The sequence below is a fragment of the Muscardinus avellanarius genome, assembly GCF_963383645.1.
Source record: "Muscardinus avellanarius genome assembly, chromosome: X".
In the NCBI taxonomy this organism is placed as follows: Eukaryota; Metazoa; Chordata; class Mammalia; order Rodentia; family Gliridae; genus Muscardinus; species Muscardinus avellanarius.
The window spans coordinates 29785726-29806028 of record NC_137792.1 but is presented as its reverse complement, the minus strand read 5'-3'; the positions used below and the strand labels follow the sequence as shown (position 1 = coordinate 29806028).

At 32.6% G+C, this 20303-nt stretch overlaps 1 protein-coding gene across 1 annotated transcript in view; it reads right to left on the bottom strand.

Moving 5' to 3' along the window:
• The window catches only part of CFAP47 (cilia and flagella associated protein 47), a gene marked incomplete at both ends in the record, with an annotated part of 367798 nt that overhangs the window by 299502 nt on the left and 47993 nt on the right, over positions 1 to 20303 (bottom strand). Inside the window, 6 exons of the mRNA XM_080718845.1 lie at positions 1085 to 1226; positions 4492 to 4586; positions 7732 to 7876; positions 8960 to 9037; positions 16084 to 16215; positions 17696 to 17818. Of these exons, the coding sequence (XP_080574971.1) occupies positions 1085 to 1226; positions 4492 to 4586; positions 7732 to 7876; positions 8960 to 9037; positions 16084 to 16215; positions 17696 to 17818 (715 nt within the window). The remainder of the gene's footprint in view (positions 1 to 1084; positions 1227 to 4491; positions 4587 to 7731; positions 7877 to 8959; positions 9038 to 16083; positions 16216 to 17695; positions 17819 to 20303) is intronic.

Genomic DNA, 20303 nt, shown 5'->3' with positions numbered 1-20303 from the left:
ATGGATGGAACTAAGCCAAGCATGGGAAAGAGGGATGGGGTGGAAATGGGGTGGGAATTGGGTAGGGGCTAAATGGGTGATGTGTACATGTATGTGCACACAAGTATTTTACCCCAATATGATGTATGAATACAATGCACCAAGAAAAAAAAATTTTTAAATTAAATAAATTTTATCATGTACATAGTGAGGCCTTTCTTACTAGCTGTCATATATAAGTATATGATACTCATCACTACTTTATAAATAAAGACAATTTGACTTAATGTCAGAAATATAAAAACTATGTATAGACTTCTTGGCTTTTTAGAAACATACTTAAACACATATTATACAAAGCAAAGCCAAAGCTAGTAAAAATATTTGCAGGGTTAACATCAGGTTTATCCTTGAATATTTGGATGAAGTGAGTAAATATTCAACTAATAACTCAAATGTATATTGTACTGAATCTTCATTACATTTCCTTTGATAACCTATCCTTTGAGAATAAAAATATTTTCTTAAATTATCAATTTTTCATTTTACTTTCAATTTATTTTACTTTACCAATTTATATCTTGACTTAATAATATAATAAACTTCTCATACAATAAACTAAGAAGTTGGCCTGTTTGTTTATATTTTTAGCAATAACTACTTACCTCTAAATATATGTGTTCCATTAACATTCTAGTCTGATGAACTCATAATTTGTTATATATAAGTTAATTATATCCTAATTTTACTTTCTAACATTTATATCATTTTTTTGTGGTACTGGAGGTGGAACCCACGGACATTCTACCTCTAAGATACACCCCCAGACCTATTTTTTACTCTTTATTTTGAAACAAGTTCTTTATTTTAAAACAGGGCCTCACTGAGTTGCAAAGGGCCTTGCTAAGTAGCTGAGGCTGTCCAAGAACCACGATCCTCTGGTCTTCATCACCTGAATGCTGGGATTACAAGTGTGCACCATCATGCCCAGCCTAACATTTATATTTTAAAAATAAGAATTATATTCAGGTTTATTTTAACTTTTTAAATGCTAAGGTGTAATCTTTGCCTTACCCACACCAGTTGCCTGTTCTATATTACATACCGGTAGCATGAACATGACAGGGTTCGATAAGTGGTGTTGTCTTTGGCAAAGCAGGATTTTTCTTTGACAAATATTCAATATAGAGTTCTGAAGCCTTGAAGGAGTTAATTTTAATTTGAATGCTAAAGTCATAAGTTGCCACCTGATAGACAAAAAATACATTATTTTTTATGGTGCCTTGCCTAGTTTTGGGAAAAGAGAAAACATATATAGCTGTCAATTAAAGGGGAGGTGAAATAAGAAAATTAAAAGATAGATGGTCAGGAGCAATATATCTAAAATCTCCCTGGTCACTCAGACCTCCTGCTAGGAGCTGGGAAGCCACAGTGCCACTGCAACAGGATCCCTGAGAAGGAGCACAACCTTGGCCACTCCCTGCTTACACTGGGAATGAGTAAGTAGATTAACATCACTCTCTCCTCTGAAATAAAACCTCCCCCTGGCACCATGGTACTTTTTTGTGGTATTGGGACGGAACCTAGGGTCATTCTATTTCTGAAATACACCCCAAACTCTATTTTTATTCTTTATTTTGAAACAGGGTCTCACTGAGTCACAAATGCCTCACTAAATAGTTGAGGCTGCCCATGACACACATTCCTCCTGTCCCAGCCTCCCAAATGCAGGGATTACAAGCTTATGCACCATGTCTGGATTTCATGGTGCATTTTGAGAGGCTCACCTTTAGGTAACAAAATATTTGGAATCATAAGGGCAGCATGCAATATACACCATCAAAGAAATCAAGCTCACCCACTTAGATATCCATTATTTGCTCACAAATTGCAGTTTTCTATAAAAGGAACAGACATGCTTCTCTAGAGTGCATTCTCTTTCTCTCGAGAAAGGAACCACATTTCTTTGAATGTGCCCTCCCCTAAGTAAATGTGTACACAATTCTACCCCTGTCATGGACATTTTCTTGTAGCCCACAACCATGGCATGCTACTTGTGACTGGCTTTGTGACATATATGATACTGGTAGTTTACTGGGTGTGGTGACACATGCCTGTAACTTCAGTACTTGAGAGGCTGAGATAGGAGGATTGCAATTTCAAGGCTAGTGTGTAGAAATTCAGCAAGACCCTATTTCAAACTAAAATTAAAAGATAAATTAAAGGGGTATAGCTCAGTTTTAGAATACCCCTCGATTAAATCTCGAATATAGAAGAAGGAAAGAAACAAAGGAAGAAAGAAAAAAAGCCAGGAAAGAAGCAAGAAAGGAAAACAAAGAGCCAAATAGTAAATAATTTCTACTCCTTCAAAATGAACCAAAAATTTATATATAAAATCCAAATGCACAAAACAGAAAGAAAATGTAAGATAAATACTTCTGTGATGCTGGGTTAAGCAAAACTTTTTAAAATAAAATATCCCAAATCCCCATCCATTAAAACATTTTTATTTGTATAGTATATAATTTAAAGCACCTATTAAGGAGATTGCTAAGAAAATAAAATCAAACCAAAACAAAAATTATTATGAAAACTAACTTGTACCCAAACTATAAAAAGACTCAATGATTAATAAAAAATGAGCCAGCTAATAAGACATAGGTTAAAGATTTGAAAAAAAAAACTCAAGACAAGAATATATATGTACATATATATAATCATTATTGCATTCAAAGATGTTTAACATCATTAGGTATTAGGTAAATATAAGTTGAAATCACAAGGTATACTATTTCACATCTATAATAATTTCTTTAAAACAGTAACAATAGTAAGTTCTGCTAAAGACATGAGCAACTGATACATTTATATATTGCTGATGGGAATAAGAAGATTAAAGCATATTTGGAAAACAGTATTTCTGCTGATCATAAATTATAATGTACCAATAATAGTATAAAAATGTATATTTCCATATATACATAGATATACAAACACAGGATATTTTTCTATTTATTTGAGTCTCCTTTGTTAATTCTTCAGGATTTTATTCTTTTTTATGTTATTGGAAATGAAGTTTTAAAATTTCATTTTAGATAGTTCATTGTTAATAGAAGTGCAACTGATTTTAAAATATTAATTTTATATCTTTCAATTTTACTGAATTTATTCAATAGTTCTAAAAATGTTTTGGTGGAGTCTGTGGGTTTTTACCAATTGCCACATCTTCTCAACATACTACTGTGTCTGAGCCAGAACAATAGAGAAAAAAAAAAAAAAAAAACCAGAAATAGGCAAAATCTAAATTACAAAGAAAAATTGTATTTGATTTTATATGCAGAAAGTCCTAAATATTACATTTCTATAAACACACACACACACACACACACACACACACACACACACACACACACGTTCCACCATCATGAATTTAATGATGTGCCTTCGCAATGTCTTGATGCAAAAGTTTCTCCTTTGGAGCTGAGTAACTATGGACTAAACCTCTGAAATTCTGAGTCCTAAAATAAACCTTTCTTCCTTTATATTGCACTTGTCAGGTATCTTGATAGCTCTGATGAACAAGTGACTAAATCAAATGTTTACATCATGTCTTCAGTAATTTTTAAGAACATCAAACAAACACCATTTAAATATAAGTACTAATGGAAGAGGATTCGAGAAGGAAGGTGGGAAGAACAAAAATGAGGGATAATGAAAATCTTTCAAATCATGCTATGTTTTTATATGAAGATATCTCTACCTAACTCATTAATATGTAATGTGAAGGGGTGAGTAGCAGGGTGGGATTGGTGGAAAATACAGAAAGTGCTATGTGTATGTGTAACTTTATTATCATTTTGAACCTCCCTATGATGTTTAATTATAAGGCATCAGTAAAAGTATAAAAATAAAATAAGGAGAAAACACATTCTGGCTTGAATATAAGTGATTCATTTCTGTTAATTTAAATGTTTTTCTCCTTCACAACTGTAATGTGAAGGGGTGAGAAGCAGGGTGGGATTGGTGGAAAATACAGAAAGTGTTATGAATTTTCTAGAGAGCATAATAAAGACCACACAATCACAAGCCTTGTCTGTGTGTCCTCTGCAACCACTGACATATTTTTCAAGCATAAACCAGACACCTCTATCAAGCATTTTACCAAATTAAAGAGCATACATAGGCATGTTCAATAGTCAGTAAAAGCCCACTACTTGTAGGTATCTTTGATAGCTTGTGGTTAGGATAATCTGTAATTCTACTACTCTTTATTGTGGCACTTAATATTTAACCTAGGGACATTCAACCTCCGAGCTAAACATCCATATCTATTTTATGTTTTGTTTTGAAATAGGGTCTCATTACATTGCTGAGAGCCTCACTAACTTGCTAAAGCTGGCCTTGAACCTGTGATCATTCTCAGACTCGCAAGTACTACGATTTCAGGAATGCGATACCACATTCATCTCCACTACTCTTAAGTGATAAAAGCAGTAAAAAAGCTGAACTTACTTCTTTGGGATTGAATGCTATGCTACCTTCCAGAGACGTGCTTTCCTCCAACTCCAAATAATATATACCAGGAACATCAACGTTTATAAACTTTCCTATAAGAGAAAAAAGTCCATGTAAATTATACAGATACATATCTATAATGTTATTATTTAATGTGAATTTTTAAAAATATAATATAATCATAAGAATTAAATGCAGGGTTGTATAAAGTTGTTAAGTAAATATCACTCAATAACAAGTTTCTAACAGAAAAAGTGATAGAAAAAACCACAACATGCATTCAATCAGAAAATTAGATGTAATAAATCCACTTAAAAGCCCTCCAAAGTTCAAGAAACTTATCTTAGTCATATTGAGATAAATGTAGAAAGAATAAAGGGTAAAGTCAAGTAATTAAATAAATCTCAGGTCCCAGATTAGGTGGGAGTCTCTCTTTATTGTGAAGATGAAGCAGAGAATACCCATATATTCCTTGATGCTTCAAAGAGGATTTCAGTTCAAGACTAGCCTCAAAAATTTAATGAGGCTCTCAGTAACTTAATGTTTCAAAATAAAAAGGGCTGGGGGAATTCCTTAGATTTAAAAAGCCCCTAAATTCAACTGCCAATACAAAAAGTCCCAAAAAACTATTAACACATATCATCTATTTACACATCATTTTTTATGTATGTATGGTAAGATATTTGAAATGCATTATCTTCAATCTTAAAATATTTAACATTTTATTAATTATGATCATTCTTGTATGAAGTAGATTTCAAATATATATATATACATATATATATATATATTTGTCGATTGAAAATAGCATCAATAATAAAAAGACAACTATATATAGGACAAATATATACAAGATAACTTTATATTAAAAATTATTGACAAAATTGAATCACTATAGGAACAAAGGCATTATGAAATGGTATAAAATAATTTTACCCCAGTAATAAAAACTTTGGAGTGAGAAATTATAACTACCTAAATCAAATTTCGAAGTGATCAAATGTAAGTTTCAATGGAACTTCTATTTAAACAATTGTAAAAATTCTATTTACTCCCTAAATCTTTTGAATAAATTCAAGTAATACTAGTAATTTCAATTTTCACTGTCTTAAAATGAGCTTCAGTCATTATTCCAGCTTCTTCTTGCTCATTTTCACTAACCCTTCATATGATGGAAAAACCATTCAAAATCAACAACAAAAATCCTTTGAGTGTATATTAATACTAGCATTGCTTTTGGCATGGGAGAAGATAAAACTATTATATAGTAAAGAATATCTGTTTAGAATATATATGTATATATATACATATATATATATTAGAAAACCAGCAAAGTTTTTTAAGTGGAGGAAAGATATGATTGGTCTTTGACTTATCAAGATTATTCTCTGCTATAGATATGAAAAGAAAGGCTTTAATACAGGAAAAGTGTTTTAAAAATTAGTGCAGTTTTCTAGAAGGGAGGCTTGAATTAGTAAATGTCAGCATTGTGCAAAGAAATGCACTTTGCAGAGAAGCTCTGAAGAAGTGCCAAGAAGATACATTAGAGTATATGGACATTCAAAGTAAATAAAATGTTAAAACTAAAAACCTTAACATATACAAATATACACATATATAGTTATTTTAAACAAGAATATACATTCCATATGCATTTCAAAATGCCTAATGTAATCTTTCCTGAGCAATTCCATGGGTTCCTCAAAGCATGCCTGCCAAATCCAGTTCCTACTCAAACATTCTATCAACTATAAATTGGCCTCCCAGCCATCTAAACTCTTAAGAGTCAAAACCAGGAAGTGAGTGGAAACTTCCTCTTCTTTTTCTAATACCCATGTCCACCTAATAATCAAGTTAGAGCATATCTATTTGCACAGTACTATATCTTTGTACCGTCTTCTTTTCTAGCCCTTGAATTATTGCCGAAGTCCAGACTCTCATCACTTCTCATCTGTATGAACATAACTTCTAACTTGTTTCCTTATTTCTGGTCTTGCAGTCCCCACCCTCACATTTCCCCAGCACATTCCCAACTCTACTCCAAAAGGAAAATGAGTAAAGTACAAACCTATAATACTATTACCTAGGTAGAAATCTTTTAATGGTGCAGACTAACAGACAGGATTAAAATTCACAAAAGGCTCTTGGTAGCCTGGGTCCCACCTGGCCTTCCAGTCCTCTCTATGTTCTGCATATCCTGAATTAATTGTCCTGCTAACTTGTTTCTATGCCTTTATTTTTATTCTTTCATAGATATCCTTTGCTGATGTATCATTTCTTCTCCAGGCCTGGTGGTGGCAGAAGCTTCTATTCCTTTTGAAGAATAGATGCCCTAATCTCCATAGATGATTCTTCATTAATTTCTCTTCAGTTAAACCCTCTGAGTCTGAGACTTACTGTGTTTTCCTCCTGAGGTTCTGACATAAACATATTGTTTACTACTGATATAAACTTATGATTAACTTCTTAAGGACACGTACAATATCCTACTTCATAGACACAAAGTCTCATGTCTAGGCAGTAATTAGGATTCAACAAATATTTATTGAAAAAGAAGCACATAAGCCAATGGTCTGAAAACATTTTCTGTAATCATCCAGATGGTAAATATTTTAAGTTCTATGAAACATATGATTTCTTTGACAACTTTTCAACTCTCCCATTATAGCATGAAAGCAGCCATAAACAATAGAGAAATGAGCATGTATGTATTCTAATAAAACTTTATAAAAACAGAGTTCTGGCCAGATTTGGCTCACAGGCTTTAGTTTGCCAATTTCTAGAGCAAACAAATTATATGCACTTATAAAAAGACATATTTTGTTTAAACCTAAATTAACAAAAAGATATCTAATACATGAGTAAACAGGAAAAAGATCTCCAAATATATTTACTTAAAATTCTTAACCATTTTGAACATTTAAAAAATTAATAATAATTTTGCTTTAATTTGCAATATATACTTATATATAACATACCTAAATTACTGTTAAACCACACATATGTAACATGCATGGTTACATGCCTTATATTACCAAAGTATTCTACAATTAATTTTGACATATTTCTAGAAATAAAACTATGATGAGTTATAAAATATAAGAAAATCAAGCACTGAGTCATTAAAATATTTGTAAATAATTATCCTTGACTGACTAAAATTGTTAACAATTAGACCTTAGAACAAATTTATATTGTCTTGTTTTACAATAATATCATTACTGAATAAATGTATACCTGAATTGTCCTTAAAATCCATGGAAAAATCTGGAAAGTCTTTTAGATTAAACTCCACTGTGGCATTTGTTATGCCTTTGTTTTTTATAACAAATGGAATAACCTGGGTAGCACCAACATAGGTGCCACTGAAATTGAATATATTCTAAAATTTAAAAAGAAATGATAATTAGAAATAAGATTAATGGTTTACAAAAATTACATATTCAAAATTATGTTTTTATGTTTACTGATAAAAAACTGCAAAACTATCCTCTACAAAAATAGTTTTTCCTCCCCCATCTCCATCTTTATCATGTTGAAACACAAGAAATTATAGAAATTATCTTGTGCACAAACCATGTCTCGGGAACTCCACTTTTAGAGAAGCTCTTGTGTAACTTACTCCATAACACATAAACAGTCAAAGTAACAGTGGTTGTGTTAAAAACAAATAGAAACACCTTATTGGCTAGACAGGATCATATATATATATATATATATATATATATATTTGGTCTATTCACACAAAGAACTCTAATAGTGACAATGAATAATAGTTACACACAATTTAGATGAAATTTGGTAATATAATTTTCAATTAATAGTAACTATCCAAAGGCCACAAATGTTACATCTTTTTGTAAAGCTAAAACACAAGCAAATTAATGAATGTTTAAGATAGCTATACATATGTGGTATCATTATAGGCAATGATTATCTGTTATGATAGATAGGATCCTAGCCAGGCAAGATAGCACATACCTGTAATACCAGTACTCAGGAGACAAAATAAAAGGATTACAGGTTTAAAGCCAGTCTCAAAAATTTAATGAGGCACTCAGAAACTTAGTGAGACTCTATACCCAAACAAAATTTTAAAAATTATTCTGGGAGTGTAACTCAGAGGTAGAATGCCTCTAGGTTCAATCCCCATTACAATAAGTAAGTAAGTAAGTAAGTAAATAGATAAATAAATAGGACCATGATGAATATTACAAATTAGTTTAATCAGATTGACAATGTTGATATGTTCAGTGGTAAATTATTAAAATTCATTCAATATTCTGTTATGTCACTTTCATATTAGTATATCAATTTTATATTTATATTATCAATTATATTTATATTTAGTATATCTTATATATACATAGTAAAATCATTTTAAACTTAAATAGAATTACTTGGACATATAACAAATAAAATCACTATGCTCATAAATTGACCAAAAAACAGGTAATATACTCACTGGCTTTATTTCAACATCAGCAATCTCAATAGATCCACCAATCCTGAGGTCTATGGTATTTGCCTGGTGAATAGCAACCTTAATTAGGAGAAATATAATAAAATTTGTTGGAACTGCATTAAAATATAGTTATACAGTGCTAAAATTACATGGCATTCACATAACAGATTATTATCTAAATAATAGTAACTATAAATGTGCAAAATATATTCCTGCATTTGTCATCACACTTCTTGTTTTAAGGAATTGATAATCCTGTTCAACCATTAAAAACTACCAGACATGAGATCAACTAAGGGCTGATGAATTTGAATGTAGACTTCTACCCATTAAATTGAACTTATTGCAACTATCTCTAACACTTTTTAATTTATTTAAATAGATTATTCAAAATAATCAAGGGAGGCTACTGCAATATACTTCTTTCCATAGAAGGATACTAATAGCCACAACCATAATAATGATAGCAGTTCAAACCTGCTATATGAGCAAAGTAAAGTGCTAAATTTATTGTTTCCCTTCTAAAATGCTCAATATCCTGACAAAACTTCTGTTCATATCCCTAATTTCAAAGAAGAGGAAAACTGATTCAAAATTTTGTCTCTATCTTGAGGTTATAAAGCTTGGATACAGCAGCTAAACTAAAAACAATGTCAGCCTTAATAGTCAATTACCTCCAAAAACATTAATTACAGTGAATTAAGAATTTAGTTATATAGTTACTACAATATAAGAGCTTCAATTTATCTGAACATATAATTAGTTAAGCAAAATCTGAAGCACAATGACAGCATTCCATGAAAGGTCTTCCTGCATAACGGCAGAAAAGAGTCAAGGACTATAATCAAATCTAAATATTTCTTATATCTAAGAAATCAAGGTGAATGTATTTCACACTTCTACAGAATCAATGACATTATTTATAGGTGAAGAAATCACAAAATATCATGTTTCAAAATTGTTTGAGAAGTATGTATGCTAACTAGACAGTATTGTTAAATTGCTATATTTGTAATATTTTTACATTTTATTTAAAGATTATATAATATATATTTTGTTAAAGTCATAAAAAGAATTATATAATGATTCAAAATAAAGTACAAATTGGCATGTTCTGAGGGACTTCCAGGAAGATGGCGACCGAGAAAAGCGGGGCTTAAGAGCCCCTCTAACAACCAATCTCCATTACCACAAAATCAGCGCCTTTCATAGCCAGAAAACACCATCACCCGAGAAACAAAAAAATCACCAGGCTCCAGAGAGAAAGCGGACTGAGAACAGAGCTCAGAGCCACAGAGGAGATACACCGGCCTCATGCCCGAGGACGCGGCAGCAGCGCCATACTGCCGGCGGCAGCGGTGAATTCACCGGACAACTACAGCAAGCCGAGGTGAGCCGCTGTGGAACAGCCAGGCGGGATCTTTCAGCGCAGGGAGCATCTAAAGCTCCCAGTGGCCACACTCAGCACACGCTGCAGGGACTCAGAGTGGAACTCAAAACCAAGAAGAAATACGCCAGCCTCACGGCCGAGGGCGTAGCAGCGGTGCCATATTGCCACCAGCGGCAGCAGCAGCGAATTCACCGAGTCCAGTACAGCTATATCTGCGTACTCAAGAACAGTGAGTCAAATTGCGGGCCACAGAGGAGAAATCCCAGTACTGTACTCCCTGGGACTTGACCCAGTGGGGGAGGGGTGGTGGCAGAGATATCACAGCATAGGAGAACGTGCAACCTGGCACCCCCCATAGTCTAAAGCAGCCTCTATCGACTCCCTGGGTCGGAGACTCTGTGATACAACCCAGTAAAGGAGTAGTAGGGTCAGAGATACCACAGACTCAAGATCCAGAGCACCTTAAGTGAAGTCATAGTGACCCAAGGGAAGAACCCAGAGAAGGCACAAACTCCTGAAATCATGGGAAAGAGAAATAACCTTGGAGCAATGAATGCCCACAACCCCACAACATCAGAACCCGATAAAACAGAAATTCAGAGATTTCTAGAAGATCAAATCAGGAAAATAACTGTAGAAATAATAGAGGTGCTTCGAAAAGAACTCAGAGAGAGCCAAAAAGAGATAAAGGATGCAATTAATGAAGTAAAGGCCTCAATTCAAAGCACAAACAACCGATTAGACCACATGGAGAATAGAATCTCACTCTTAGAAGATGATCATTCCAAAAATGAACACATAGTTTCTAATCTAGAAAAAAAATATCCGACAGCAGGAATATGACATTGAAGAAATATGAGCCCATTTTAAGAGAGCTAACCTAAGAATAATTGGATTAGAGGAGGGAAAAGAAAGTGAAACCAAAGGGACCAACAGTCTCTTCAAGGAAGTAATAGCAGAAAATTTTCCAAACATAGAGCAAGAGGTTGATACACAGGTCCAGGAAACTTATAGAACTCCCTTTAGACAGGATCGAAGAAGAGGATCACCATGCCACATAATTGTCAAAATGACCAATGTGGAAGCCAAGCAGAGAATCTTAAAGGCAACAAAAACAAAGGGCCAAGTGACATTCAGAGGCAAACCAATTAGAATCACTCCAGACTTCCCAAACCAAGTCATGAGAGCCAGAAGGGCTGGAGTAACATATTCCAAACTCTGAAAGAAAACAACTTCCAGCCAAAAATTTCCTACCCCGCAAAACTTTCTATCAAATTAGATGGAAAAATAAGAAGCTTCCATGACAAACAGAAACTGAAGGAATTTATGTCTTCAAAACCAGCGCTAGAGAAAATACTCAAAGAGATTAACTACAAAGAAGAAATAGGTAACACACACCAGAACCAGAGAAATAAGATTTTCCATCCAACAGACAACTAAGATTGGTTATCTGTGGAGATTCATTATTTATGTTAGTCTTTTACCTATCTCTAAATTGTATTGTTTGCCTTTATTGTTGTTAATTTTTAGGATTTCTAGTTGGAATATTAATATACCTTCAGATATAGCATTTGGAAATATTTTATCCAATTTTATTAGTAACTTTTAACTCTGTTTACATTGTCTTTGGATATACAATATTTTTTTTTTTATTTTTTATGGAGTTTGTATACTCTTCTGTTGCCTGTGCCATTGAAATCATATCCAAGAAATCACTGCCAATTTCAATGTTGTGAGGTTTTATGACCCAGATTTTCTTCTAAAAGTTTATAGTCTTAAGATTTATATTTAGGTCTTTTATCTATTTTGAGTTAATACTTGTATATGGGATTAGGTAAGGGTCCAATTTTATTCTTTTTCATGTAAGTATTATTTTTCAACAATATTTAGTTAAAAGATTATTATTTCTACCACCAAATGTTCGTGGAAACCTTGTCAAAAATAACTTGACAATATAGGGAAGAATTTAGCTCTAGGCTTGTATTTAACTCCAATGGTTTATATATCTGCCTTTAGAATAGTACTACACTGTTTCAATTATTGTAGCTTTATATGGTTTGAAATCAGAAAATATATATCTTCTAGCTTTGTTCTTTTTCAAGATCGTTGTGGGTATCTAGAGTTCATATTCCATATTAGGATAGATTTTTTTTCTGAAAAATAAATATATAAATATATAATAGTTTCACCTAAAAAAATAGAAAAAAATATTCTCTGGTAAGAAAGAAAGCAAAAAGAAATATTGAAATGTTATCTTTAAGTCATCAAAAGCTTGGTATCAGACAAATGAAACTGTTATGTGAAATTATTTTTAATTTTGGATAAATTGCTATACTAGATGTTAACCACTAAGCCAAGAATGGGAAGGATGGATGGGGAGAGAATGGGGTGGGGATCGGGTGGGGGCTGACTGGGCAATGTGTGCTTGTATGTCTACAAAAGTTTGTATCCACTATGATGCATGAATACAGTGCACCAATAAAAAAATTGGCATGTTCTTTATTGTTTGACTTTATATATGTCTCAATATCTATGGCTTACTTTTATTTCATTTCCCTGTCATTTATTCATTGAAAATTCCTGCTGCCTTAATTTTTCCAACAACCTTCCTATTTGTCCACTGACATTCTCATCACCAGAAATTCAAGATATACCCTGTACAATATCACTCCTCATAAAAACACAGCCTCTAAAACCATACATTCACTCATTTATATATTTTCCACAGTCATTTTCTGCTTTCTCACTGATTTTCAAAGCCAATTGTTTTGGAATGTCACATGTAACAGAAAATTTTACACTTATGATTTCAGATTATCCCCTCAGCAGACCCACTTTTCTTATCTCTATTTTTCCCTGTATTCAACTTCTTTCAAAGTTTATTATTCTGCCGGGCTTGGTGGTGCACGTTTGTAATCCCAGCATTCGGGAGTCTGAGACCAGAGGTTCTCGGTTCGCGGACAGCCTTGGCTACTGAGTGAGGCCCTTTACAACTCAGTGAGACCCTGTTTCAAAATAAAGAATCAAAAATAGGGCAGGGGGTGTAGCTCGGAGGTCGAATGTCCCTGGGTTCTATCCCCAGACCCACAAAAAAGTTTTTTATTCTAAATTCTCACTTAATAATATATTTGATCCACTTATATTCATGTGTGTCCTCACAGGAACATTAGAAAAAATTCTGTCATATCTAAGATTGATCTTTGGCTTTCAGAGTAATATGTAGAGTATATGTAGTGTATATGTGGCTCCCTTTGTATTAGACATCAGAAGATCCAAAAGATGGCTAAAACTCAAACTAGCATTTTTCTTTAAAATCTGCTACTCATCTTTTAAACGTTTTCACCATGAATGTTGCCAACATTCATCTCACCATTGATTCAGCCCTGTCACTTATGTGTAAACCTTTTTAATCACCAAACCCTAAGCATTCATTCTCTAAATTAGACCAGAATTTTTCTAGAATCTGACTTTCTGGAAGAAAATGCCAGTTTTCCTTGCTTGTAAAATTTTATAACTCTGCACTCTATTTGATTCTAGTTTACTGCTCCATAGCTAATTTTGTTACTGAAAATGCAAATATTATTGTGAACTCATAATGGTTAAAAGTCCTAGCTCTTAAGATGAATACTGCATTCCTTAATGTTGTTGACAGGCCCTGTATGACCTAAAATTTATACAAGGCTTGGAGTATGTTTTTCTCTTGTATCATCCATGCAGTCTATAAATGTAGTCATGCTAAACTTCAAGTTTGTCATACATACCTTGCTACTTTCTTCATAAACCTGAACAAATACTGTTTGTAGTTCCTTAAACATTTTTACCTTTCTACTAGTCCATCCCATTACAATCATTTTAATCTGTCTGATTCTTAAGTTCAGGTGGCATTTAGATTTATCATCCCCCAGAAGCCACACCTAATACTTTAAACCTGGGTTTTGAATCTTAACCGGGTGCATTTCTCCATTACAGTACTTATTTTTCTATATTTTAATAAAATTTGGTGTATCCCCCAGATTGTAAAATCTTCAAGATCAAGGACTCTGATTATCTTGTTTGACTTTGTGTCCTTAGCATCTATAACTGACATTGGTGTATAATGTGAATGCTAAATAGATGAATAAAGAATTTCATTATATGATATTAAAATATATATAAAAATATTTTTAAAAATTCAATAGAGGCCAGGCGTGGTGGCGTACACTTGTAATCTTTGCTCTTGGGAGACTGATACAGGAGGATCACACAGGTTTGAAGCCAGCCTCAGTTATTTAGTGAGGCTCTCAACAACTTAGTGAGACCCTGTTTCCAAATAAAGTATAAAATAGGTCTGGGAGTATATACCAGAGGTAGAAAGACCCTGGGTTCCACCCACAGTACCATAAAAAATAAACAAATAAATAAATAAATAAATAAATAAATAAATATTAAAAATAAAATTCAATGGAAATTAATTTTAGAAAATCCACTTATTTTTCAAAGAATATTTTGTCAAAATACTAAAAAAATAATAGGTCATATAAAACAATAAATAACAAATGTATTTCAAAACAAATTTATATATAAAAATGAGATGCCACTATTGGGTTATTTTACCATAAGACAATTAGTGTTCACTATATTAAGCTATATATTACTTAACTATTAATTGCTATGGTAATGTGAGTGATGAAAAATAAAGGATATATTTTAAATATTCATTTTCACTTGATAAGAGTATATATATAATCTTTAATGTTAGTAAATGTATATAATTGATCATTGGATGCAGATTAAAAGCAATATATTCCTTAAAATTTATTATTGAATAAAATTTTATGCCACTAGTCTGAAAGTTTTATTTTTCTATTTAAAGAATAATTAGAAATGTGGCTGAAATTAAGATATCTTTCATTCACATAATTCCTCAGAAATAAAGTAGTGAAATATTTCATGTATTCTTTAAAATATGTGCTAACATATAGATTTGCATATAATTCTTATAGTTATCAAAACTATTTAGAATTAGCATTCAATAACTGATTGTTTTTTCCTGAGCTAATAATGCCATGAAAAAGTTATCATTTTCTCGATGACTAGTGTTTGTCAAAACTCAGAAATGCTGCCAGGCGTGGTGGCGCACGCCTGTAATCCCCGCGCTTGGGAGGCAGAGACAGGAGGATCGCGCAGGTTCGAAGCCAGCCTCGCGTGCTGGCTTAGGAGACCCTGTTTCCAAATAAAAAATGTGAAAATAGGTCTGGGAGTGTAGCCCGGAGGTAGAAGGGCTTCCAGGAACCCCAGTACCACCCAAAAAAACAAAGAAACAAACAAAAAAACCCAAAAAACCTCAGAAATGCTAAATATCATTACAATTTCATGTAAAAGTGACCTGTGTTTATATAAGGTATCCATTTCAACCTAACAGAAATCTCCATTACTAAACTTCATCAGAAATATTTTGTGCAATATCCTAGGAGCTCTGCTAGATAAGCTTATATTATTTATATAAGGCTGCTTATTTGTAAATCTCTCAAAAGTACATATCTTAGAGCTAACTCAATTCCTAGAAAAATAGTAAGAATTTTTAAAAAATGACCCTTAGTGTCAAAACTTCAAAATCTATTTTCAACAGAGGAAATAATTAAAGTAAAATTTCTAAGAATAAATATGTAAATTTTAGTGGTATACCTATTACAAAGACCCAAATAAACCCACAAAGATATACAAAAGGTACAAATTCAAATATGTGTAGATATACCTTTGCTCTTGTATCAAATTTTTCTGCCACCGTGGGTGTACAGGAGATATTAAGAACAGTTATTCCTCCATATGGAATAACTCCTTGTGATGGAATAATTTTAATGGTAGGCAAAATACTCTGGTCACAAATCTGTAATTAAAAATAACAGAAATGCTACATTATCCCTTAAAATTTCTCCTATAAAACTTGCACAGGAAAGCATACATACTAACACATAAAATATGATTGGCATAGGACCTGAAGAGATTTTGCAATATCATTTGAACATATCAGACACATAAGTAGTTTGAATTATAACCAAAAATTGTAACCATCATCAGCAAAAAAGGACCTTTAAAGGTAGTACTGCCTTTCAGTTGAAAAGAATGAAGTTTATTACATAGAATGCTTTTAAGTCTGCAAAAATTAAAACAATAAAATATAATTATTAAAGACCATAAAAACATTATAGATACAACTATTTGTCTTTTCCTGGTCCTAAAAACTGAAAGCAAGTTTGTGGAAAGGCAGGATGCTGAAGTAATTTCTTATTTATTATCTCCTTGATAGAAAGCTTAATGTCTAAGACAATATTTTGATCTTCAAAAGAGTTAGAAGGCATTATGTTGTGATGTTAGAAGTCAATTTAAACATATTTATAATCCTAATTTCAGCATAATTTAAAAGAAAGTTGGTCAAAATGTTTTTGGGAATATGTGGACAAACTAACTATGTAGGTAAGAACTAATTCTTAAGTGAAAGATTAGAAAAGGGTCTGTTTCTTTGCTTATTTTGGGCAGAAAATTGATTTGGTTAGAAAAATTCAGGCCAATGTATGTTTGAATGAAAGATCTTAAATGCTAATCTATAATATAACCAATTGGGGGTGTCTTACTATATCTTCAGTAAAAGAAAGACAATTCTATCACCAATTTTGGCCTCCCTCCATTTAAAAAATCAGTGACAATTATGCATTTATCTTCAAAGTCACTTCCAATAGGTCCCAGTTGCTTTTATAACAGTCCTGATTAAACAGTGAAAATTAAGTGAAAAGGAAAATCACATATCTAAATACTGGATATAGCATTATTGATAATATATATTTAAAACATTTAAAAACATTGTTTCCCAATAAAAACAAATTACAGATAAAAAGAAGAGGTTAGAGTAAAAGAAAGTGAGTTGATCTAATTTAACCTAATTAATTAATTAATATTTGGTACTGGGAATTTAACCCAAGGGCATTTTAATTCCAAGGCACATATTAGGACTTATGTTATGTTTTGTTTTGAAAGAGGGTCTCCCTAGCTTGTTGAGAGTCTCCCTAACTTGATGAGGCTGTCATAGAAGGTGCAAGCTGTCTGCCTCAGCCTCTCAAGTAGTGGGATTACAGGCTTATGCCACTGCTCTCTATATCAAGAAAGGGATTTTCTAAGTATGAAATGGAGTAATAAAATGATTTTATGGGAATTTAAAAGGATAAACCAGATAAATTATGTTCAAAATATTCTAATACACCTAAAATAATTTAAGTCCATTATGAGAAATAAAGCATTTATTTCATAGTATTCATGCACCAAATATTGATATATTCTAATCCAATTAAAAAATGACCAGAATTCTAAAATACCTTGAAATAAGCATGGTTTTGCCCTACATTATGAAGAATTGCTTTCCTCCAAGTTGTTAAACCTTGAGGACTATTACTGAACAGTATCCTTGGCTCCAAAAATACAACCTTGGTGTGACCAAGCTAGTTATAAGGGGAGAAAAAGAAAAAATATATATAATTAAAATAATAGTAAATAACTAACTGAATTGGTCACAAAAGTGTTTTAATTATAAATATATATTTACCAAAGATATAATTACTGGATGAAAATGCTAATCTTCTAATATTACTTATCAAATATGTTCCAACATTCAAAATAACTCCCAAATCAGATTATTGTATATTAATTTTAATTAAAAAGTACTTAACTATATATATTTATTTGCATATTTTTATTTTCAAACATAATTTTTATTGAAGCATAAAATAAAGAAATATTCACAAAAGTGTGCAGCTTGATAAGTTATCCACAAGTGAAGATAAGTCATCACCTAGGTCTAAAAGAACATTCATCAACCTCTCAAAGCCCTGTCTTGTGTATTTTTTATCACTAATTTTCCCTCATCTTTTAAGATTTTTTCATTGTTGCATTGCAATCATAAATCATGATGAAGTTTAGAATGATAGAGGCATACCTGTGCAAAGCACTCTGTGAACCCTTCCCCATCTTGCCCCCTCTCCTTCACCCTCCCCACCTTCCCACAATTTTGTAATCCATTCATCTGTTGACAGTTGTCTCAGCTGGTTCCATAGTTTGGCTACTGTGAATTGTGCTGCTATAAACATAGATATGCATGTGTTAGTATGGTAGTCTGGTTTCAATTTTGGGGTAGATAGCCAGAAGTGGTATTGTTGGGTGATATGGTAGATTCATTCCCATTCTTCTAGAGGATATTTCACAATGATTTCTAAACTTAAAATAAATCTGTACTAATCTAGTTAGGGTAGAAAAATAATCCCATAGGAAAGATTCTATGTAGGTATTTGTATAATACTACTAATAATTAGACACTTAGAATTTAGGTATTTCAATATTTTATTAAAAATATATAGGTATTTTGGTGGTGATAATGATGGTGGTAGTAGTAACAGTAAGATTTTTAAATGTCCGAAATTAACCAGACAAATAATAAGTAATTATTTGCTCTCTTTTTCACTGTAGACTACCAGTCCAGAAAATATCTAGTGGGAATGTAGATTATGTCTCTATTATCCATCTTTAAAAACACAGTGTCTGCATGGGGCCTAGTATATAATACAGGCTCAGTATATAACCATTAAATGTGTAGATGGAAAGTACTATCACATTTCACTGATGAAAAAGCTAAATTTAAGCCGGGTGTAGTGCCTCACGCTTGTAATCCCAGCATTCGGAAGTCTGAGACGGGAGGATCGCAGATCCTGGACAGCCTCAGCTACTTAGTGAGGCCTTCTGCAACTCAGTGAGACCCAGTTTCAAAATAAAGAATAAAAAAAAGGGCAGGGGGTGTAGCTAGGAGGTTGAATATCCCTGGGTTCCATCCCCAGACTCGCAAAGAAAAAAAGAAAGAAAGAAAGAAAGAAAGAAAGAAAGAAAGAAAGAAAGAAAGAAAAATTAAAAGCTCAATTTAAGGAAACTAAGTATTTTGTGTAAGTTAAAACATTCATTAGCTCCACACACTATACATAATTATAGTTTCAGAGATGTATATCATTTCTATATATTAATCTAGCATTGTTCTCACAGCTGAGAAAACTCTTCATATGAATCAAAAGTAAAGTTAGCACTCCTAAAGGGGAAAGAGGAAAAACTTAGGAGAGATGTGATAAAACTATGCTTTCATCCTATGTTGTAACTCATTTTTTTAGCTTCAAAGTCATTTTTACATACATTTTTATCATATTTTGTGATATTCTCAAGAGAAAGAAAATAGGTTATCTAAAATGTGCAGAAAAGAGGACTCAGAAACAAATCCACACACTTACAGCCAATTTATTTTTGACAAAAGGGTCAAAAACATACACTAGAAGATAGTCTGTTCAACAAATGGTGCTGGCAAAGCTGGTTAACCATATGCAGAAAAATGGAAATAAATCCCACTTTCTCACCCTGCACAAAAGTCAATTCAAGATAGATCAAAGACTTGGAAATTAGACCAAAGACCTTGAGGCTCCTTGAAGAGGACATAGATCCAACACTGCAACACATAGGCACAGATAAAAACTTTCTCACCTACTCATCTGATAGAGGACTAATATCTAGAATATACAGAGAACTCAAGAAACTCAACACTAAGAAAATAAATAATCCAATAAAAAATGGACAAGTGAACTAAACAGATACTTCATGAAAGAAGAAACTCAAATGGCCAATAAATGCATGAAAAAATGCTCAACATAATTGGCAATCAGAGAGATACAAATCAAAACTACCCTGAGATTTCACCTAACTCCAAGTACAATGGCAATCATTCAAAACACAAACAACAAATGCTGGCGAGGATGTGGAGAAGTGGGAACTCTAAAACATTGTTGGTGGAAGTTTAAATTAGTGCAAGCACTCTGGAAAACAGTATGGAGGATTCTCAGAAGAATGGGAACGAATTTACCATATAATCCAGCCATACCACTTCTGGGTATCTGCCGA